At 41.8% G+C, this 24,592-nt stretch overlaps 1 protein-coding gene across 2 annotated transcripts in view; it reads right to left on the bottom strand.

Moving 5' to 3' along the window:
• Positions 1-24,592, bottom strand: part of LOC147683726 (von Willebrand factor A domain-containing protein 5A-like) — a 306,655-nt gene that overhangs the window by 206,605 nt on the left and 75,458 nt on the right. For both annotated transcript variants that reach the window (XM_086944896.1, XM_086944897.1), the window contains exon 3: positions 4,201-4,260. In XM_086944896.1, coding sequence (XP_086801022.1) covers positions 4,201-4,260 — 60 coding nt within the window. The remainder of the gene's footprint in view (positions 1-4,200; positions 4,261-24,592) is intronic.

The following is a 24,592-nucleotide window of genomic DNA, read 5'->3' as shown; positions in this document are numbered from 1 at the left end:
AGCCACAGTAGGCTTACTGATCGCTTAGGGACTTGCACAGATATAAAAAATATGGAAATAATGTGTCATAGAGATACAACACAATGAAGTAAAAGGTGGACATGAAAAGTATAATAACTTTGTACAGAAGGTGAATACTAAAGTATCGCTTTTTCATCATTTTAGCCACGGGTAGAGCAAAGAACAAAAGCAGATTTCCTGAGGAAGGCGACCGCCGAAACGCGTTGAAGGAACTATTTCTGCGTTTATGTTAAATATCAAACAGGAATGATGTGGTTTTAAAGAACATAGATTTTATATGAAAGTATTCTATTGTTTTGTATGAAAATATGTGGTTTGTAAACTAAAAAAGTGAAAATACATATAAGAAAAAGAAAATAGAAAAGAGAAAATAAGAAAGAAAATAAGAATAACTACAAATATAACTAAAAAGAAGAGATATCAAAAGATGCATAAAAAATAAACAACAACAATCAGATCTTTATGAGTGGAAAATGAGTTATTATAACATACATGTCTAATTTACTCTTGAAATACCAGTACACATAACCCGGTGTGCACATTTCATTTTCCAAGAGAACCTTTTCTAGACCTTTCCTTGATTATTGTTTTGCAATACAATGGTTTTTTAGCGGAATGCCAATTTTATGTAATAGTTTTATAAAATTTAATATTTTACACCGGATGGAGTATTTTATTAATGATGAATTATAATACGTGCTTGCTATTAGCTATTTATATTGTATCTTAGAATATTAATCAAGGTCTTAATACATTATATTTATTACTGCACTGCAATTTTTATGCTATTTTGCACACAACTGTTTTTTGCACTGTTTTGTGAGTTCCTAATTTAGGACTTTCGCACTCAAGTACTTTAATTGGGTATTTTGGTTGCCTGTATTTATCTGGATAGAGCTGCAATGCATTTGGGCAGTACATGTGTGAAATCTCATAAAACAATGATACAATATGGATTTTTCCAGAGAATTTTTTGTGCATTTATGAGCAGTTCCCAATTGTATCTTAATAACTGTTGTTGAAATTGCTATATTTTTAGATTACTGTTGTGTGCAAAATATACCAACATTTTAAATTGAATTAATAGCATATTAGCATGTATTTGTGTAGGGTATAGAAAAAGTATGTTGCACACCTTGCTTCTGAAGTTTTTTCACACTGTTGACTCTGTGACTGCCCCTTTAATGCAACCCAGGTGTGCACTATCACTATATGTATAAATAGAAAAAATGGCGCAGTTTAAGCTGAATGTGATCAAGGGCTTCACAGCCCGAAACACGTCATCGTGAGGTGATTAAATAAAGTTTTTCTTGCCTGAAACTTTGCTGCAGAGGCCTGAGTCTCCTTCCTCGCCAGGCGTTTGCTGGAAGTGGTCTTGAGAGCTTTATGACAGAACCTTTTTGGTTCCGAACGGACTCAGTAGAGCTGCGACGTAGGTTTACAATGTTGAGTTGTTTGCAGTTACATACACATGAATAAAGATGTGTAATACTAAGCTGTGTGTGTGGCGTAGTTATTCGCAGGTACCCAGGCTGGGGAAGAAGCTACAAATGGCTTCACCCTCTCCTACTAAAATGGGAGAAATTACATGTTTGTTTGTCCAGTGCCCATCTAAAGTGAACTCCCAAATGCCTCACACTGCAAGAGCCTCCCATCACCTATTAAAAAGCTTAAAAACAGATTGCACCCTAAAGGTTAGCGATTTCTGCACTGAGGTACAAGCCACTGTCCTCTATCAGTTAGACTATGGTAACTATTCTCTCAGGCATTCCTTGCTTTTCATTAGAGCCAATGAACCTGCTTAATATATTTACTTACTTTAAATGTCAGCACTTGCCATAACAGTGTCCAGGCGTTTCAGTTTCCCGTTAATTTCCCAGTCACCACTGGCAGACTTCTGACACTACTGAAGCATTGTTCTAGCAGCAGTACTATGTGCACCAGGTGATGAGACAGGGGGACTCCGCCAGGTTTTTCCGTTTCAATCATGCAGCAATACTATTACTGGCCACTCATATGGTTACACTACTCACCCTGTACTCATATGGGTACTCACATAGGCTGACTCCCCCTTGCACTCACATGGGCACAATTCTCCCCCACACTTGCACGTATACAACTCTCACTACACCCAAGCAGGCAGGCATGCCACTCACCCTTCACTCACACCTAGGCCTACACTCACACAGGTACAATCCTCTCCCTGTGCTCAAACTAAAAGGCAATGTTGCCTTGATGAGGATGAAGCAGCAAGAAGGGGAAGAGGAAGAGAACATAGGCAAGGGGAAGGAAAGCAGAGGTGCTCTTTGGCAAAAGCAAATGCTTGATCTTACATGTGGTACTTGTATGAACTTCACATTCCCTTCACTCACTGCTTATACTTGGTTGGGCTTATGGGGTAAGCTGGTCTGATGCCTTCAGACTCCAGCAAGCATTCGGGTAGCAGCCTGTGCGCTCTTCACCTTCTTGTTGTCAGCAAGGCCCTTCATAGCTTGGAGTGGCAGGGCTGTTGAGTGGCTCTGGCACGGACATAAAGGGCTCAGAAGGTCGATGCAGTGATGAAGACAAAGAACTACAAGTAGGGGCAGGGGACCAACAAGAGTGGACTCTGAAGGCCAATTTTGCAGTCCAGATACAGACCTTTTGGGAATCTGGAACCAGATGTAAGCTGAATAGGATGGCAAAGGGTGGGCCTAAAGATGACAATGTAAGGCTGTGTAGGGACATGTGGTCTTAAACAGGAAAGCACCGGTAGGGACCAGAGGCATGCAGTATAAAGCTCTGAACCTAGATGGGGCAATGCCCACAGGGAGCATTCAGTGTGCAGCTCAGAAGGTTGATGTGGCAGAAGGTAGCTAAATATTAACTGCTAGCAAGGCCCTGCTCACCAGTGGCAGAGATCCCTGGCATTGCCAGAGCAGGGTTCTGCATAACAGACAAAAAGTGACCTCACAGTGTGAGAAGAGGACTTTGCCTTGGCCCAAAGAATGGGCTAAAACTGGGCAACTCCTCCATCCCACAAAGAGGAGATGTGAGCATTAACAGAGAGACAAGGCAAGTGGCAAACATCCAGGAGATTGAGAGGACTAGCTAAGAGCCCTTTAACCTAGGGCCTGCAGTTGACCAGCCCTATACCTCACACTCCAAGGGGAGCATTTGACTGGCAGAGACCGTGACCCACAAGGGGTGCAGGTGACTAACCATCAACACCTTGCCCTAGGGGGGTACAAATGGGAGCTAATCTGCCTCATAAAGGGCACTTGGATGACTGCACCATAATAACTGAGGAATGACTGAGACTAGGAGTGTCCCTGTTATTGGTAATTACTCTAAACCAAGGGACTGTAGATGACTACTACTACAAATAAGAATAGTGCTAATAATAGCTACTTATACAGTGCACCCCATAAACCGAAGTGTTTTTAGTCAGTCAGATACTATAATTCTTGCTAAATTCACAGATACTCATTTTTTGACCTCAGAAAAATGAAGGATTGGGAACCTGTGTTAGCATTCAAATCAGTAAGCAGTACTCCTTTAGTTCGTATCTAGCAGTATCCCAATGAGAATATATTTAGCAAAAGATAGACCACATACATTTTAAGTTCTGACTTTTGCCTGGCAATCTCATACACGGTCATGAGTGAAGATGCTTTTACCAATGCATGAAACAAGTCTTCATGGTCCCTTTAAATGCACTGCCACAGTATATATTGCAAGCTGTCTGATATTGGCAGCCAGGTGTTATGACGTTAAGTAGTATTTCCCAGTCAAATCTACTTCTGTGAAATCAAAATTAGGTTATAGATGTTTAGTTCATATAATGGTAAGTGGCAAACAATCTGAAGAACTTTGTGAGATAACATTGATTGTAAGGACCCACTACAATTTAAAAACATGCAATTTAGGAATCATTTCCCAGATCTGCCCCAATTATATGAAAGTCACTACCCCATTGGGACTACATAAAGCTAAAGTTTTTACTTTTGAACAAAATGGCATTTGTTTTGTCTTGTGCAATGCTATAATATACTGCGATTTGTATAGTAAATGTATATTGTAACACAGCTGGGTCTTGTTGATGCTTAGGACAACAAATCACTTATACCCAATTCCACCAGAACAAGCTTCTTTCTAGGAGGGATGTGGGTATGAATTTGAGCGGATCTCTGGTCTTACCGGACTTCCTCGCAGACTTCTCGCACACCATTCCTCCCCCTTTCTTCCTCATCATCGGAGCTTTAAAAAAACATGACGCAAGTAAATATTAATTCAGACGGATAGAAGGTCTTTATAGTTGAAATGTTCTCATGATCCCCTCCAACTATACTCCCTACTCTGTACACATATCTATAAATAAATGGCCAACATCTGCTCTTTACACAAGGTGTATCGCCCACCTACCTTTTTCTTGATCATTGTCATCTTGCCTCTCCAGATTGGTGTTGAGTTAACAACATCTACCACTCTAGTCAACAATGACTTTGGATATCGTAGTGTAGGAATAGATGCTTTTACAACAGGGCAAAACTGAACATTTTGGTGCTGCCATGCTGAACTCTGGAATTCTGAATCTTCATTTCGAGAACACCAGAAACATTAGGAATCACATGAACCTGAATGAAATTCTCATTCTTAAAAAAACGATTTCTAAACCAGTAATTAAATACAAGAAGCTTTAGTGACAAATATGGTGAAACAATTGGAAATGACTGTATATAAGGGAAGTTGGAGAATGCAAACACAGCGGTAAAGAGATTGTGCATTAGGTTAGGTGTGTGAAGGAGCAGAGACATTTTTCCTACATACAAGTCAGGATGCAGTAGTCGACTACTTATGTGTGCACATGATGTGCCTTTTAGGTATGTTGTCCAAATCCTTCAGGGAGTGGAGGAGAGTAGGAAGTTGACAGATCTTTGTAGGAAAATAGTATTCCAGATACTGGATGCATTTCAGAAGCTTTGTGTTCTGAACCTCCTTTTTGGGGCTTTAAAGTCATTATTGCGCGTGTTGCTTTGACCACTGGCAATCCTGAGGTTGTCTGGAAGGTCGAATGGCATGTAACAGCTGAAAATCTTAAATGGTATGCAACAAATCTTTCATCCTGGTACAACCCAGCATGCAGAAAGCTCAAGTCCGAGCTGATTGAGGAAGTCAAGTCTGGGACAAATAAAACTAGAATTTGTGAACTCAGATTGCATTATTAAAAAGTAATGGTTCATGCAAGGAGCGAGTGGGATTTGGATAGGTGGTCTAACTTAACCACTGCTCTGGAAACTAGGGACGCCCGCAGATTCTGGTCACTAGTAAATATAGGCTCGGGGGAACCAAAATCAGCAATAGAGCCCAACATTGATGCCTCAGTCTGGGAATCTCATTTTAAAGCCTTATACTCAGTTGAACCTGCGGAGGATAATACAGCGGCATCTCTACTTTTAAATACTGAGCATGAGGTTTTAGAGTTCACATTGGGGGAGGTGTCCCACGCAATAGGAAAACTTGCAGTGCGTAAGGCCCCGGGACTTGATAAACTCCCTGAGGACCTATTTAGGCACCAACCAGGGATCTGGTCCCCCTACCTGCTTATTGTTTTTAATGCAATCTTGAGGGGTATGGAGGTTCCTTCCACTTGGCTGGGAGCGGAGATAGTGCCAATTTATAAGAAGGGTTCACCTCTGCTCCCAGCCAACTACAGGCCTATTAGTCTTATCGACGTCCCCCCAAACATGTTTGCGCTGCTTGTCTTCGACCATCTATACTGGCATGGATGGAGGACCATGAAGTACTACGTCCGCTTCAGGCAGGGTTCCGGAGGAACACATCCACCATGGACCAGATCTTTTGCCTGATTCTCCTGTACTGGAAAACGGCAAAGATTGAGTGTGGCAGCCTCTACATGGTGTTTGTGGACCTCCGGTCCTCTTTCGATCTAGTGCCACGGGGAAAATTGTGGGAGGTCCTCCAGGATCTGGGCGTTCCGCCTGGAATTCTGGATGTACTGATGAGATTGCATGGGGGTAACTTTGCCCAGGTTAGATGCGGGAGGAATGGGGCATTGTCATCAAGGTTTCTGGTCGACAGAGGGGTGAGGCAGGGTTGTGTTTTGGCCCGACCCTGTTTTGCCTCTATGTAAATGGTGTAATCTCCCATCTGGATAATGTCCCCAACAACGACGCACCAAGGTTGGCTGGCAGGAGGGTTCCGGCGATTATGTTCGCCGATGATACCCTCCTGCTTTCCAAATCCCCAATGGGGATTCAATGAATTTTTAATGGTTTTGAGGACTTCTGTCGAAGCTGCGGTCTTGAGATAAATGCTGATAAAACAAAATTCATGATATTTAATCCTTCGGCATCTACACGTTCTAATCAGACTCTGGGCAGTGTGAGGTGGGAAAGGGTCACTACATTTCAATATCTTGGGGTCACACTCCATGAAAATCTTTCCTGGGGACCTCAACAAGTAAAATCCCAACTTAAACTATCACAGTTGGTGGGTGTGCATCTCCAAAATTTCAAACACATTAACTCTTAAGGCAGTGAGCCCTGCCCTAGAGATCTACAAGACCCAAGCAAGGGCTGCAGCTCTCTATGGCGCAGAGCTGTGGAGACACTCTCACGGGGCAGAGATTGCCAAGATTGAATCAAAATTTAGTAGACGTTTGCTGACTCTCCCCCAAAGTACCCCGCTCCTTCCCCGTATGCTAGACCTGGGACTGACTTCTATTGAAGATGAGTTAGCTCTGAAACCGCTAAGGTTTTGGCGCCGGATATGGGTAACAACAGATCTGCTCCATTACAGGCAAGAGCTGAAGCAGATCCTATCTCTCAATGGTGCAGCCAAAATTCCCTGGTTGGGGTTTATAAAGCGGGAATTTTGAAGCTTAGGCCTGCCTGAAATGTGGGATAACCCGGAAAGGGGCTGTCTTGAGGTATCACGTAAGTCCCTTACCAGGGTCTACAAGGAAAAGAAACTGAACTTTTATCTCTGCACTCCTAATGCTGGCTCTCTGACCGATTCTTTTTTAGCTTTCAAAAATTCTTATTTGTTAGAGGATTTTATGGATGTAGTTTTCCCAATTTTAGTCAAGAAACTTTTTATTCAATGGTGATATGGCACCTTACCAATCAAAGCTTTCACAAGCAAATGGTCCAACGCTACCAACAAGTCTTGTCCGGGTTGCAGTAGTGATGTAGAGGACGAACTACATGTCCTCTTCTTCTGCCCCGCTTATACTAAGTCCAGGAAGTATTGGCTTGTATTTGTTCACATGCTTTTAGAATTTTAAAGACAGACACTTCAAGTCTTATCATATTTGCACTTTCCAAGTATTTATTAGCCATGTGGACAAAGAGGCGTCAACTAGTAGATATTGAATGTTAAGCATAAAACACTTTGATCCTTTTTATACTGTATATACGTTTTCTATGCATGTAATGAATTCTATGGTGTCTATGCAATGAATTTTATAATTATTTCCTCTGTATTATGTATTTATTACTGCTCTTTTATGGCCTCAAATGGCCGAAATAAAGAATTTTTGAATTGAATTGATTCAGGAGCGAATGGAGAGACAGTAGGAGTGATCCAGTCTTACTTTATCAGTCATTTGATTTGTGACGCCCTGTACGGTACAATCTCTAAGGGTGGCAGTGGATAGTCTGGGATTATGATACGTAGGACATTTCTTGCACCCCAGTAGGCAAAGGATGGGACTTTAATGGCAATTCTGCAATTTGTACACATTAGAAAGGTAGGATGCAAAACATTGCAAGATCATGTATTTGAAAGCAGTCTGTGAAGTGTTAAGCAGGACTTGGTGGTTGATAATGTCAAAACCCGCAGAAAGTTGAAAGTAGATTAGGAGACATGCATTTACGGTTATCGGAGGTCAATGTCCTCATTGACAAACTGACCTACAGAGAACTGAAGAATCTTGAAAGTTTGTTTCTGGTCAGTGTGAAGTGTGACCACTAGGTGCATAACAGGGCGTTGAAGTAAGAAGGACTACTGATTTGGTCAACCTACACCTTGAAGAGGTTGTTGATCATGCTAATCTAGTCGAAATGTTCTGTTGGGTAGCTTGATATGGAATTAATACAGTGCTTTATAGCTTTGCTTTTAGTGGAGGTAGCTTTTATTATGTTGGCTTAGGAAGTTACATTGAACTGAGTCTTGGAGCTGTGCAGAGTGTTTTCCAGACCATTAGATCTTGGAACTGCATATAAAGCACCTTGAACTATGATGAGCAGTTCCATGTGGATGCATGGGTGAACATGTTTCGTTGGAGCATATGGGCGAATATGTAAAGTTAGTTACTTTCAGCTGTTGATGGTCCTGCTATGGCAGCAAGTGCACCAGCTCCTCTTGGAAGAATCAGTGGTGTAGGTTAGAAAGAATTGAATTCCTGCATGAAGGTCTTTTGCTGTGCATCAAGACAGTGCCTGGGGAAACATGGCCTGCCCATTCTAGGATAAGGGAATGATGGCAACAAATAAGGAGCACCTTGGGCGAAAGATGTTGCCTTTTATATTAGTTGAAAATATGTTGTGTTGTCTGATGTCATTTGCCTTAAAAAGATTGATGGATAAACAGAGCCCCAAAACGGATGATGCTGGAAATAGATGATGCAAGCTACGCTGATAAAAACAGTGTATTGTGTGAGTGTTATATGCGTGATGAGAGAGATATGAAAGGGACTGATGAGGTTGTGCACAGGAGAGGTGTGTGTTTGGCAGAGGTTTGTAATCAACGTGTATGATAGAAGTTATGCTGCTGGTTCAGGTGGCAGAAGGCACACCTTGGCTTCTGAAATGTGGCTTCAGGCCACAGACCCAGCCATTTTTCCCCTGACCCTTCTAGGCCATAAAATAACCAAACAAGAGACACCGCTGTGTGTGTCTGTCTTGACTATGTTTAACCTTAATTATAGATGTCCATGTAAGACACACTGGAAATGGTGGCAAAGCACTAGTTACCTGATCTCCGCAAACCAATATGTAGTCTTTCAGCTCAATGTACAAAGACCTTTTGTGGTTGCAAATCCTGAACCTCGCACATTCAGTGTTTGCAACTGCAAGAGGTCGATTTTGTATTTGAAAACCTATTTTGTAAGCCCCAAAAGAACATCCGACTCTTAAAATGGTTTCTACACTCTATACTCAATTATAATTAGGAAGGGTTGAAAAACTAATGTTCCTTCCTTTTTGTACATCGGTTAGCAATGGATCAATGGTTTGAGACTAAAAATCCAGTCATAAACCACTGAACACTACCCAACACCTCAGGGGGCAGTAATTCTCTAGGAACCCATTGCCCTTCAGGAATAGAGTTGGCAGCCTCATGAGAAGCAAGCTGTGGTCTGGACTGGGAAACTTATTTTTTTAAAGCAGCACTGCTTCCCTTAAGGAACAGGTGCTGTTTTTTACATGTATTTTTTGAAGTTGCTGATTTGTAAATGTAGGAGAGTTGGTCTGCTGTTCCTTGCAGGCCACCATCCCTGTGTTTGAGTCAATAACAGGCTGTCGCAACTAGAAGCCTGCATAAGTAATATTTGTTAGGTAGGTAAACCTGTCCCCTCCCGAGATATGAGATTTTGCAACATGGCTTTTTAGTGCATATGTCACACCACAAAATTAAAGGCTGGTCACAAAAGTAGGGGTGAAAGCTACAACCTATTTTTGCGATTAGTCTTTCAGTACATCAGGCCTTATGTACTTGGCTTGGACGTGTTTGGGTAAGGGTGCACTTAACCCTTCCTGCAGAAACATTGACTAAGGTTTAGGACTGCTGGGTCGTTGGTTTGGGGCGTACGTGGCTGGGCACTTGAAGTTTTTTACTTCATTTTTTAAATCTTAGGCTTTTTTATTTGTGGCTGAATGGACCACAGACCCTGGTAGGAAGGCACAACGAGCAAAACCATACAGTTGGAACAGAATTCTTCAATGAGAGGGTTTTGTGCCACTTAATTTGTCCGCCCCCTAATTTGTCCAGAGAATAAAAAAACTATTGACATACACACAACAAGTTAACGCTTACGGTCTCAGTGGGGGGATGGCTACGGAGTTCCACGCCTCCGTGTAGCCTCCCGTGACCTGTGGACTGTGACCCCGCCCCTCGGATGGCGGAATGCGTAGACGCTGATCGAGACACCGCAGCCACGATGGGGAGATGCTGCTGCTACGGCGTCTATTGATTTAGCTGAAGAATCACGGTGTATCGTTTGTGCGGTGGGGGACGCCTGCTGCTGCAAGCCGCTGGGGAGAGTCGCGGATTATTTTTCATTCATGTTTTGCCGATCAGCTGTTCTCCTGGGTTCCGGCGTTGCAGCCTCCCTCAGCTTGCCCAGCCTGCCATTGACACTGCCTCCTTCCTTTCTTGCTTGCTCGCTCGAGGTTGCTTGCTCACAGCTTTAGGCATTCCTAGCTTCTAGAGCCTGGGGCAGATTTCTTTAAGCTTCATCGGGGTTTCTACGGATTTTTTCGGGACTGTTACCTGCCGAGTTTTCCACTGCTATGTGCTGCTAATTGAAAGCGGGGTCTCCAGCTACAGCTACCGGATCAGTGCAGGCAGAACCTTTGAATTTAACACTGTGAGCCTCCTGAAAAGCTCCCCCGAAGGAAAGGATCCTAAAGAAAATCTTCCTGTAGCACTGGCTTGTTAAGAAGCTCGAACCCACAGCACCGTGAGTAGCAACGGGAGTAGCAACGGGTGTGGGGGGGTAAGAAGACTGCATAAGTAAAATTATTATTATTTTTTTTTTTTGACAAAACTGACAGAAAAAATACGTAAAAATGGGAAAACCTCAAAGGGAAGGTGAGGAGGCCATTAAGGCCAGCAAAGCCGAATTAGCTGCCCGTCAGAAAGCGAGAACTAGCTTAGCCCAAGCTAAAAAGTCTACTCGCAAGGTGGCTAAGGAGAATGATAAAAACAAAGGTAAAGCTGGGGGGAAAGCTCAGCCGGGGATACGCTACCGGAATCTTCAGAGGATGAATTACCTACTCCTCCTAACCCCAAAGAGATAAAAAAGGCTGGGATAGTCTGTCAAGAAAGCAATGACTTAATGATACAGTCAGATCCAGAACTTGAGCTTGAGGCAGAACCAGAGCTGGAAGTAGAATTACTAGCCGGCACTTTAGAATCAGTTCCGGAAACGTTACCTCAAACAGGAAAGGTTAAAAATAAAAATGGTAAAGGAGGAAAGGAGGATAAAGATTATCCGCTCTTTACAACAAAAAAAAAACACTCCTAAGTCTCTTTCTGCACAATCCCCCGTTGCCTTAGCTCCTGCCGCCTCACCAACCACAGCATCTTTATCAGCCTCACCAGCTAACATAGCATGATCTAATGAACAATCTAATGACTCTGGCCCAATAAAATTGTCTAAAGCAATCTGTCATGATAAGATGTCTGCGCCTCTTCTTTTAAGTGTTTCACAACCTTCTAGAAACTGCACACTAGAGTGTCTGGGTGGGTCGGGTCACACGCAAGTCTGCTCTTCATCTCCAGGTAAACAAAGCGAGGTATTGGGAGCCCCAAATGCAGAGGGGAATGAAGTACAGTTGTGCTCTGTGGAAACCAATGTAGGTTCTACAATAAATCCTTCAGTAGGAGAAGATAATTTTTTGGGGCTGGAAGAGAGTTCAGAGGCAAGATATCAGCTGGGCATCCGCGAAATGTTGAACCTGTTTCTAGATGAAATTCGAGAAATCAAACATAACCAGCAAGTGGAGATAGCTGCCCTTCAATTAAGAATGGATACATTTGAGGAATCCATGCTGGTAATCCCAAAGAGACTTCAGGAGCCAGAGACGAGGATCTCTACACTCGAAGATCAAATGAACCTGGTTGCGGGAGAGGCAAAGGAGGCTGCTAAGAAGAAGAATGCTCTTGAAAACAAGCTAGAGGAGCTCAAAAATCATTCTAGAAGGTCAAACCTAAGGATCGTGGGGGTTCCGGAAGGATCAGAGGGCGCCGATCTTATTCAGTAGGTTGATTCTTTTATTCATCATACAGTTTTACCTGAATTCGAGGGAGACCTGAGAATAACAAGAGCCCATAGGGTCCCAGCTCAGTGCTTCCCTAACTCTCCGTTTCCAAGAACTATTCTTTTGAACTTTGCTGATTATAGGATCAAGGAGAAGATTCTATCAAAAGCTTTCCAACATCGCCAATTTGCAGTATCAGAAACTGTGAAATGTAGGATCTTCTCTGATATGACTGCAGCAGCGGCAAAAAGAAGAAAAGAATTTGTGAAAATTTTACACTTATTCAAGGCAAATGGCGCTCAAGCCTCGATCGCACAGCAGTCAAAATTGAAGGTCCTGGTTAAAGGAAAATTCTATTTGTTTACGGACATAGAAGAAGCACACTCTTTTCAGAAGGAGATTTCTTCAGGAGCTAGATCGGAAAAGGGGAAAATCTAACTTGGGCCTGTTCTTGCTCTGATGTTTTTTTTTTCTTCCCTAGCATGAATAGTGTACAATATCTGTATGGGGCGGTAACAGATCCATGGGTCACGCAGGGTGTAACAAAAGGACACCCAGATCAGAAGAAGTGGGAGGAATGTGGCCAGCGTGGAAGGGAGGGGGATCTCCACATTCCTGGGGAGGGTGGGGGAGGTAAAAGCAGCAAAAAGAAATATGAGCAATGGTTATTTCTCTAGTCTTAGTTTCTCTAATAGGTACGCAGCAGTGATAAAATATTCTTTCAGATGAAAAGTAATACTGGTAATATCCTGTCAATTAATGCAAATGGAATGTTAAACAAACAGAATATGGGGCGTTGCTGAAATGGATAATTTTTATTAGACCTCAGGTGGTCTTCTTTCAGGAGACTCATTTGAAGTCTAATAGTCTGAGGTTGTTTATTCCTAATTACTTTTCTAAGGTATTTTTCTCATCAGCAGGGGTGGCCCAGAGAGGGGTTGCTATTTACTTCTCAAGGGATCTTGCCTGGGAAATTCTTCAGGTTCATAGAGATAAGGGCAGGTGGATTTGGGTGGTGGCCAAACTGCAAAATAAAATTATAAACTTTAACTATTATGGCCCCATCCACGATGATATTTCCGGTCTGTCAGAAATTTCTGAATCTTTGAGGGGCATCCCAGGACAGATAATACTAGGAGGAGATTTTAATTTTATCCAAGACTTGTCAAGAGATACTTCTAACAAGAAAAAGAAACAGTTAAAGCCCAAAACAAAATGTTTTTTTGAAGCACTCATACATGAATATCAATTAAGGGATCCATGGCGTTATAGGAATGCTGAAATTGAATCTTTTACATGCTATTCCCACCGGTTTCGGACTGCATCCAGAATAGATTTTTTTTTTAATATCTAGATCTTTTTTGACCTTAAGAGCTGTGATTGGATGCAATCCGTTTTCGGACCATGCTAGAATTGAATTGGAAGTAGAATTGGGAGGAGTGGATGAGATGCGCCCCAGGTGGCAGCTGGATCGCAACCTCTTACAGAACCAGGAATGGGTTTCACAATTCAGAGATTGGATTACGCAATACTTTGTAATAAATGATAATACAGCTGAAACCTTCTCTGTTTGGGGCGGATTCAAAGCATCAGCACGCGCCCAGATTATTGCATATACTAGCGCTAAGGCAAAAGAAAGAAAGTTAAAAATAGCTAAGCTTCAATCAGACGTAGAGAGGGAATATGCATTGCAGTTTCAACATCATTCAAGTAAACTAGAGCAGGCTAAAACTCTTCTTCGGGATTATTTTGTAGCGGAAGAGATCAACAGCTCGAAAGCCTTCCAACAAAAGGTTTATGAAGACAGCCAGTTGGTGGGGAAACCACTAGCTGACTCCCAGAAAAAAGCAAGAGTTATCACTGATAGTGAAAATTCGCGATCCTCAGAGTGGGCTGGAGGAGGAGGATAGAGTCAAGATCTCAAAAATCTTCCTGGATCATTTTGAAAAAATTTACTCAACGGACTATCAGGTAGAGGATGTAATGATCCAGGACTATTTTGCTGAAATACAAATCCCCAAAATTTCCGAAAGTCGGGTAAATCAAATTAGTTTGGAAATAAATATCCCTGAAATACAAAACTGTATAAAGTCAACCTCAGGGGAAAAGCTTCCGGTCAGGACGGATTCCCTACAGAATTTTATAAGGTCTTTTTTAGGGAATTAGCAACTCCCTTGAAAAAGTTATATAATCATGTTAGGCTAGGCGGGTACGTCCCTGCTGAGTTTAAGGAATCTACAATTATATGTTTTCTTAAAAAAGATAAAAATCAGTATGATGTTAATTCATACAGGCCGATTAGCCTACTAAATTCGGATTACAAAATCCTTATGAAAATATGGGCTGAGAGATTTGTCTTTGCTGCCCAGGAGGTCATTCATCAGGACCAGTCTGGGTTTATTGCAGGTCGTTATATGGCAGCCAACACCGAGTTCCTAATCCAGGCATTGTACTACTTTAATATTAATTTGACCCCAGCCTGTATATTGATGATGGACGGGGAAAAAGCGTTTGACTTAGTAAATTGGGCTGCATTATTTTACTCTCTCGGTCAATTTGGTTTCCCAGCCTCAATTATTAAAATGCTTTCTAACATCTACGAGGGAGCATCGGCCCAAGTAATAATCAATATGAAACAGGCTGGTAAGATCAAGGTACACAGAGGCACAAGGCAGGGCTGCCCGTTGTCCCCGCTACTTTTTACTTTCTTTATCGAACCTTTAGTAATTAAGATAAGGGACAACGTGGCTATTCAGCCCCCTTTAGTCGGTATGTCTAAATTAAAACTGTTTGCCGACGATATTATTTTATATTTATCACCCATAAAAGAAAATATTGAAAATTTGATGAGAGAGAGTTCAATAATTATGAAAAGATAGGGGGTTATAAAGTAAATCCAAAAAAACTGAGGTCCTCGTATTAAACACTGATCCTCATTTTCTCCCTGATGATCTGCAGGCCCAAGCTGTAAGAAGCGACCCAATAAGATATCTGGGCATATATGTCTCTACCGAATATGATATGCTCTATTCTATGAATTATATCAGGATGAAGAACAAAATTCAGAACCTTTTAGATCACTGGCTTCTTCTTCCATTATCAATTATAGGTAGGGTTTCATTGATCAAGATGTCGGTGTTGCCTTTGCTTATCTTTTTGTTCAGTAACGTGCCCATTAAAATTAATTTAACATTTTTTAAAGAAATCAAAACAATGCTGAGAGGCTTTATATGGGGTAACAAAGCTTCAAGAGTTAAACTTCCAGTATTACAACTTCCAGCTGAACAAGGAGGCTTAGCCCTACCCCATTTAAGGACCTACTATGAAGCCGCATTTTTCGATATAATGGCAGGATTATTGAGGAATAATCAAACAAGAGATCATTTTTTTCTTACAAGAATGCTACAAGAGGTAGGCTCCCAAATTCCAGTTTTTTTAAAAATCGCAAAGCTCCCAAAGAGGTCAAGCTATAAAACACTAAGAGAATATGCCTCAAGAATGTCGCTCCTTTTCAGAAAATATGGTACTGATAGTTCTCATTATTTAAGCTTAAAAGAACGTATTCAAATAGGCCTCCCACTAAGCCTGAATCGTATTAAATCTTAGGAACTTTGTGGCTTTCGAGAGCTAAGACATTTTGTAATCCAAAACAGGGTAATTAGCTGGCAGCAGGTAGCCGCTAGAGTAAATGGCTCATTACATCCAACTTTTTTTGAATATATGCAGATCTTTAATTTTATTAGAAAAGAGATAAGTGGTCTGCTTAATCCCCCTAATATCATACTAACAGCCCTGTATGAAGGAATGAGTGAAGGTATCGGATACTGGTATAAGATGCTTCATTGCTCAAATCAAAATGTTTTAGTAGACAGTCATCTTGAGAAAATAAATCTCGCTACACAATGTAACTTTTCCACAAAGGATTGGGAGGTCATTTGTGACTTGGGGAATAGATCATTGCGAGCTGCCAACTATAAAAGGATGTGCTTTCTGTCTCGTTGGTTAGCATATTATACACCGGAGGCTTTGGAAAGGATGTTTCCCGGAGCTGAGAATAAATGCTTCAGATGTATGGCTAATGGCCAGGGAGGATGGCATCACATTTTTTTTTTCTTGCCACCAGTTAGAAACTTTCTGGAAGGGAATATTTGCCGATATCAAACAGGCTATTGGGAAATCTCGTCTACCAACAGCAGAAGTAGCCCTGTTCGGTATATGCAAAGATAGGAGCAGGTTTAATAAAGCAGAAGAGGTATTTATATTTATTTCTTGCGCAGTTGCTCGTTCCTTAATTCTACAAAACTGGAAGTCCAGCGAGATCCCATCACACTTAAAATGGTTCAACAAAATGAGGAGAACTTGTTATTTTGAAAAAGCTTATGCGGGTAGAGTGGGAGCTGTTGGGAGATTTGAAAGGAACTTGAAATATTTTGAGACTCTAGAAGTAATTAAGGGAGGATGATTTGTGAAGAAAATTGTGAGGAGATGATTCTTCTTTTATAGCCTTCTATCTGATTTCCAGGACATTTACTAGCACTTTCTCCTATATCAGATTGCACTATGCACTTTTTAAGATAGTACTTTTTTGTACTTTTGGCACTTTTGCATTCGCACTTTATTGCAGTTTTGCACGTTATTGCTGTTGCACGTTATAAATTGCATATTTTGCACTCAATGTCCTGGGATTTTTTTTTAATGCTGTAGTAGGCTGACTTTCTATCTCGATGAACCTTCCTTTTATCTTTGCATATCGTTTGTAACTTTTTAACTTTTTATCTCTTGTTTGTTATTTGAGAAATTTATTGGAAACTTATTGGAAATTTGTGATTATTGAATTCTAAAGTATATCATGTTCTGTACCTTTGGTTCACCTGTTGCTCTATTCAATAAAAAAAAGTTAAAAAAAAGTTAACGCTTATGAATATCTTTCAACAGTGAACAAGCACTGCTTAGATAACATACATTAGATCCTGGTGACCCAAGCAATTTCCACCTAATTTCCTTACTTTGCTAGCTGGGCAAACTTTTAGATACAAAATATCCTACTTCAGCTACAACAGTTTACCAAATAGAACTCTTTATTCAATGCCTGGGGCAGATGCACATCTGAGATACAATATAAATTTGCCCAACAATACAGGATTTAAGAAAGCTTGTTTCTTCAGGTAGTGTTGATATTATTATAAAACTTTTCTGCAGTGTCTGATACCACTGATGACCGCATCCTCTTTCCTACACCTAAAGAAGCAGGATTAAGGGCTAGTTCCTTCAATGGATTAGGTCCATCTTTCCAAACAAACCAAATAGATCCTTATTCAATTCAGAATAAAATCCTCTCACCTACAGTGTCTTTCAGGATTTTGACCTATCTCAGATTCTGTTCAATTTTATTTGCTCCCACTTGCATCACTTTTGCTTCAGTTTGGGTCAATATTCTGTCTATCATGTGAATGATAAGTTGATTTTTGCTCTCTCTCATTTGGGAAGATCACAGACTACTTAAGATCATCCCCTTTGGCCTCTGTCTTGCGTATAGTGCGCAGATGGACATCAACCAGTTTTATGTGGCTTAACCCTGCAAGGACCAAGTTTCTAACAGGCCCTTTTTCTCCCTCCCGATGGTAACTTTCTTGGTGGCTCTAAATTATCGACCTTCCCCACCCAAAACAGTTTGTAATCTGGTGGTCTATATGAATGGCACTTTGTCCTTCGGTTCCCATCTAACCAGAGTCGCCCAAATCCACTCCCTGGTTCGGATTTAAAAAAAGATCCTGCTTACAATGCAGCTAATTTTCATATTCCTTTTATGCTTTGATTCAAACTAGATTAGATTATGCCAATGCTATATCTTTCCTTCTCCATCGCCTCTAACTTATCTAGAGCATTGTGGCCTACTTGGTGATGAATACTCAAGGATGCCCTCATATTACCCTGATGTTGAAATTGTTAGCGTGGCTATCTGTTAAATCCAGAACACTTTTAAATCGGAGACAATTTTTTTATTTCACCTTGCCTTCTTTTTTTTCCATTATTACATTTGAGAACACCACATGAAATGCATGAGCTCATGGTGAGAGCTGCACAAAAACCTCTCTTGTGTTTTATGCAAGAATAAAAACAACCTACATAAAATCAATATGAATTGTCCAAGCTAAAATACTCCAATAATATTCCTTAAAACATCCTCAAGTCAGCCATGCATCTCAAAGAATTTACTCCAAACTGCTTGGAAAAGTAAAGTAATTTCTATTTTTGCGTCAAAACAAATCCTCCTTTCTATTGAGATTTAAATGTTTATTAATCAAGTTAGGTAACTGACATATCCCCCTTCTTAAAATAACTTTTTCACTTCTAGATAATGCATTCCGTACCCATTTGCTAATAAAATGATCCAGTGTTTTGTATCTTGAAATATTATTGAAAAATTCACCTTAGGATACAGCTTCACTTTAGTAACAGATACCAGCAATATCTCCTCCAAAATCAGCCACCAAAATTCCACAGTGATATCATCTCTTTCTGGTACCAATCAGTATAATGCAGTTTCAGTTTTTCATATTGTCAATATCCAGTGCATTGTGAATATTTTCTTTCCTGTTTAGTCTAACGACACAGTGATGTGGGTTGTAGAGACCTTCATTAACACCCTTTGTCAGAGGTTCTTAACCTTTGATTACACTTAATCCTTACTGGAATCCTCCCCCCCCCCCTCATATCACCAAAGAACGTCTTCAATAATAATCAATAAACCGCACCATCTAACTATCCTCCCAGCGGTCACTGCATTCGCCGGCGACCAGTTCCAAACTGGACCATCACCTTTGCCAGTGACTTGGTGTAATCATTGGGACAGATAACCAACACCAAAGGAGCTTCACCAGATTAAGAAGTCAGTCTATAGAGTCGAAGTGGGGCTCTTTGGTGTTCCTGATCCAACCAACAGATCCTAGCAGCAGCCCTGTCCCAATCTTCCACTCTCTGAGGCAAAGGGTCCCTACGTTTCAAACAGACTTCCCTCTGGTGATAAAAGTTAAATAAAAGAGAAACTTTCTGCAGGACCACATCAACAGCGTAGTTAATGCTCCATCTTCTCCTAGGAGGATAAGCATTGTGTTCAATTTGGTGTCCCAATCAAAGATACCTTTTAGTGCAAGTTCTATTCTGCCCCAAAAGTCACTCAGGCACGAGTATTCGACAAAAATATAAACATCGTTCACTCCTACACAACCTCACCTTACAAACTTAGGGGGGAGGTTGATGGGCAAACTTGGATACTTTGTGTGGGTTCCAATAAAGACGATTAATACTGAGGAAGTGGTTAACTGGTTTGACAATTTAGTACAGAGTCTTCAAAAATTATACCATACTGTATTAATATCTCCCACAAGAAGAGTTCCACTTCACACCGAATAGGGGGGCGGTAGCATCTTTTCCTCTGCCACCATGAGTCTTTCATACCACCTTGCAATCTCCTTGTTCTTAGGTCTAATGTCTTGAAGAGAAGACTCCAACTCACTCACCCCGATCTCCTTTTTAGATGCCACAAATCAAGAGGATAGTTGGATAAACTTAAATCTGGACAGCTCATTACCAGTTTTAGCCTTTAGTACTTCCCAAGGATACACTCCCTCTGATAGCAACAGATCTGAACAATTTGTAACCTCTGCCTTCCTAAGTGGAAGACTTATGGCATCATTCAAACATTCTGGGGTTCCGGGAGAGCCCCAAACTGGAGCCAAGTTTGAATATTAACCAATGTCCCACCTCCTCCTGACATTATACCATGTATTTAAGGCACATCTTAATACTTTTAATCAAACTTTCTTAAAATACCTGGGAGCCCAAAACTGATACAGGAAGACCTCCCCACTCCAATGCCTCACCATCTCGCCCAAAAGTTTCCCCCAGTGGAATCGTCTGCCTTTACCAGGAGCATTTGAATATTTTTAAATGGAAAGCGACACAGTACCAGTTAAAATCGGGTAAGGCCAATCCCCCTTTATTTAACTTGCGTCTGAGTTTTTTCCAAGACAACCTAGCTCCTTTATGAGCCCAAATAAAGCTCACAACCTTGCCCTGAATTTTGTCAATTCCTTGTTTGAGAAACTCATGAGGGATAGAATTAAAAAGATAGGTTAATTTAGGAAGAATGACAAAATTTTTATTAAATTAAGGCGTCCAAAAATTGTCAGCGGGAGAGTTTTCCAGCTACTTAATAGGCAGTCAATTTCTTTAGCGACCCTTAAATTAAGCTGCGGAATTACATCTATATCACTCACTACTGTAATGTCCAAATACCTAAAATCGAAACTCACTCTCCCCTCCCAATCTGTGATGTTCCCACACATAACCTCAGTTTTAGCAGTGTTTACTAAGTAACCAGAGATAGCCAAATTCCACCAATAATTGATCCACCCTTGGAATCTAAATCAGAGGATCTGCCATGTAAATTAATAGGTCGTCGGCATAAAGCGCATCTTTACAGCTGTAGGCTGGAGAACTAAATGGAACAACAGAAGCATCAATCCTAGCTGTTGAGTAAGAGGCTCTATGTAAATAACAAAAAGAGGAGATAGAGGGCAGCCCTGCAGTGTCCCTCTTAGTATATTAAAGCTGGGGGTTAATGTACCATTAAAGGAAATCCTAGCTGAAGCTCCTGCATAGACTACCTTAAGTGTATAAAGAAATTTAGGGCCAAATCCCATTGTGCTCAAATCCTCCCAAAGGAGACCCAACATAATCATTTGAATGACTTAGCAGCATCCAACGCTACTGTAGCCAGAGGAGGAGGTCGTTCTATGGCAAGATCTATAGTGCCAATTAACTGTTGGGTCTGCCCCTGTATATATCTCTTAGGGATAAAACCCTTCTGGTCTAAGTGTATAAGCTGAGGGGCGAGCTTAGCCAATCTCCCCCGCTAAAAAACTCAAAGATCTTATAGTCCGCATTAAGCAGGGAGATTGGCCGTTAAGAATCCGCTATACTAAGATCCTTGGAAGGTTTCAAAATGAGGACTATTGTGGCCTCTTTCCAGGACTTATGGACCTGTCCACCATGCCTATAGATTGAATTAAACAAAGCTTCAATGAATGGTATCAACTCCTCTATTAAAACATTATACACTTCTTTCAGTAGAGCATCGGTAACTTCGGCTTTACAGTTCCTACTTTTAATTATACTCAAGCGAATCTCCTCCTTAGTTATTGGAGCATCGAGTGTCTTACCACTCATATCTGATAAACTGGGTAGCTGCAGCTTCCTCAACCAGGCCTTAATACACTCTAAATTGGGAGAGATGTCTTCCCCATATAAACTAGAAAATAGAGACACTAAGAAGGCCTGCATATCCTCCTGCTTCCCCGAGGTATCCCCTCTATAATTAACCAATTTATCAACAAAATTCCTAGACCCGTCTGCCCGAACCTTCAAACCCAATAAAGCACCAGCTTTTTCCCCGAATTCAAAAATCTGCATAGACCTGGCATTCCACTGAGCTCTGCGCTTTTGATCCAAATAGACCTTGTACTCTAGCCTTGCATCTTCAAGTTGCTTCTGCAACATTGTCTGAACTCCAATGAGCCTACGTTATCCTCCAAAGCCTTTAAGCTTAAACGTTCAACCTTTTTTTGAGCAGAGGACAGACTTTGTAGTTCCCCTCTGAGACAAGCCTTGAACGTGTCCCACACAACATCCAGGCAGGCAGAGCCAAGGTTGTCCTTAAAGAACATTCTTCATGCCCACTTTAAAATCTACCCAGTCTCAGAATCAGTGAAAATGGCTCTCCTTAAAGTCCATTTTGATCCAGGAGGTCTACAATACCCAACTAGGGAGAGACTCATCGCAGCATGGTCTGAGTTGTGGCCTGGGAGTATGTTTATAGAAGTTATTTCTTCAATGATAGTCCTATCTACAAAAAGTTAGTCCAACCATAAAAAGTGCCCATGCTTTTTACTATGAAAAGTGAAGCCCTGACGGGGTGCCATCTTATATCTCCATACATCTAACAGACCCAGTTCAAGCAGCATATTTTTTAACGTCCGGTGCACCCGAAGAGTACTGTCGTAGCGACCTTTGTTGGTTCTATCCTGTACAGGGTCCAGTAAAACATTAAAGTCCCCCCGCCCATTACAATAGGAGCTGTGACCTCTATTAAGTTCCATTCCAAGTTAGATAGATGGGAGGGATCATCAATATTAGGCCCATAAAAACCGCACAAGCTAACTCTGCAGCCCCACAGTCTAAGGTAGCTATCAGCCACCTTCCAGATTTATCAGATTTGGAGGTTTTAATAACATAGCCTGATCCTTGTTTTATTAAGATGGCAACCCCCTACAGTGTGAAGACTTATCTGATATTAGGAAGTGGTCTATCCTGTGATTCTTTGAAAATACAGCTTCCCCTTCTAAAGTATCTAAATGGGTCTCCTGGATCAGACAGACATGCGCACTGCTCTCCTATAGATACTTAATCGCCAATCTGTCTACGCTTGCCCGTTAACGTTCCAAGTTAGAATTTTTATCTCATGGGCCCACCTCATCTAGAATATACAGACAACCCTTATCATAGATTGACAGTGATATGATTAAAAACAATTTTAAAGGATAGAGAGAAACATTTTGTTTATGCTCCCCACTTTGTGCCCTTCCACCTAACCTCCCTCCCACCCACCCACCCTCTGTGCCCTCCCCTACCTCCCCTGGGGAACCTCCCCCAACCAATGTAGGCACAAAGCCTGGCGGCCTTCAATGTCGGCTAAAAAAAAAATAAGCACAATATATAGGGCCAACCTTCTCACCTGCCACCTCATACTCGACCCCTCTATTTCCTGGATTCCTTCCTTATTTCCTCAATAAGCATATCAGCTTCCTCCATGGAGCGATGGATATACATATGGTTATTCCACATTGTTCGCAGAGGCAGAAATGTTTAACTGGGCTTTAGCACCAAGTTCATTCAATTCCTCTATCCTTTTCCCCAGCTCCCACTGCCTTAGTGCGGTAGTATGGCAGACATCTGACCTTATCAAAAAAGAATAGGAGCCTGCTGAGTAAGAACCTTCTTTCAAAGCGGAGGACAGAATAGCCTCTTTAGTAGTGTAAGTAAGGAAGTTGATTACAATTCCCCTTGGCTTCAGTCGCCCGGGGTTCCTCTTAAATGGATCTCAATGTACTCGCTGCATTTCAGAAGCAAGGTCGATAGCTGACCGATTTTTTTACCCTTTGCGCGCTGGCACTGTGCGGGTGAAATAGAAAATTGTCAGGGTTCGGACGCCAGGGGCCGTCCGCAGCACGAAAAGGGTTAAGGCTGTAACCTGTAGCAGTGAAATTACAAAGGTCTTAATATCCGAGCCATCCACGTTCTCAGGGATATTGAGGAGTCTAAGATTGGTCCTGCGTGTGTGATTTTCAAGACATTCCAGATCCTCTTTAGTCTCCCTGTTTTGACATGTTAACCGGCTCACCTTTACAGACGTCTTGTCCGTAGCTTGTTTAATTATAGGGATTTCCTGCTCCCGGGCCTCGGTTATCACAGAAACATCCTCAAGTTTCTGGGCTAAAACAGCACAAGAAGCCTGTATTGCGACCTGATTCTGCTCAGAGATCGAAAACCTGCACTTCATATCCTCCTCGAAGACCAAAAGGATGTCCAAAGTGATTCTGAGCTCGCCTGAGGGGGATGACTAGACGCAGGAGTGGACTGTAAAGGTTGTGAGAGTTCCACCTGTCCATCGTGGAGATCATCTTTTAGTGCCTCTAATGCCCCCAGGGCCTGAAACCGATTTGACGCAGAGATAGTGATTGGGGTTACAACTCCTGGGCCCATTTAATTAGATAGCCTTACAGTCTGAGGCACCAGCGAGGAAGAACCAGTAGAGATCACTATCAGAATTCTGGATTGAACCTGCCCACGACTCCATTCTATAAGAGCTAGTAACTCCAACTGCTCCTTCCAGGACAACCACTGGGGACGCACGGACCTTGTAAAAGGATTTCAAGGAGGGGGTGACCATCTTAGATTGAGCAGCAAAACAAACAAGATGATGGACGGAATGTTGCACAATGGCAAAACATTCACCACCAGTCACAGATCTGGGTTTAATCCATCGTTATTTTGCTCACCAAGCCACCCCAGTTCAGACATGACCATATGCAAATCAGTCGACCCTGTGCCTCATGGGAACAGTCCAGCCCGAACTGCCAAGCCATGTATTCCCTGGACCGGAATCAAGCATCCTAGGACCGGATGCCACAAACCGGTCCTAGGAAGCTTGTTTCCAGTCCAGGGAAGGCATGGCTTGGCTCAATGCCGGGCTGAGTCAGGCACCTTTGCAGTTCATCCGCATCTATTTGTCCATTTTAGGAATGGATGGGTCAGAAACTGGAGGACAAAGAGTTGGGAGGTGAAATCGAGGAAGAGGTCAGAGAAAGGAAAAATGGACTTAGAATGAGAAAAGATAAAAAATGGAAAGAGCGCGGAGTCAGAAGGAAGTGGGAAAGGGGTGGGAAGCCTTGCCGAAAAAAAAACAAGTGGGAGGGGTGGGAGAGTGCGGCCGAGAGGACAGACAGTGTTTCCCTTGCGGGAGC

This window comes from Lissotriton vulgaris, chromosome 11, assembly GCF_964263255.1.
Source record: "Lissotriton vulgaris chromosome 11, aLisVul1.2, whole genome shotgun sequence".
Classification (NCBI taxonomy): domain Eukaryota; kingdom Metazoa; phylum Chordata; class Amphibia; order Caudata; family Salamandridae; genus Lissotriton; species Lissotriton vulgaris.
Note: the sequence above shows the minus strand (reverse complement) of the source record. Positions and strands in the feature narration are given on the sequence as shown.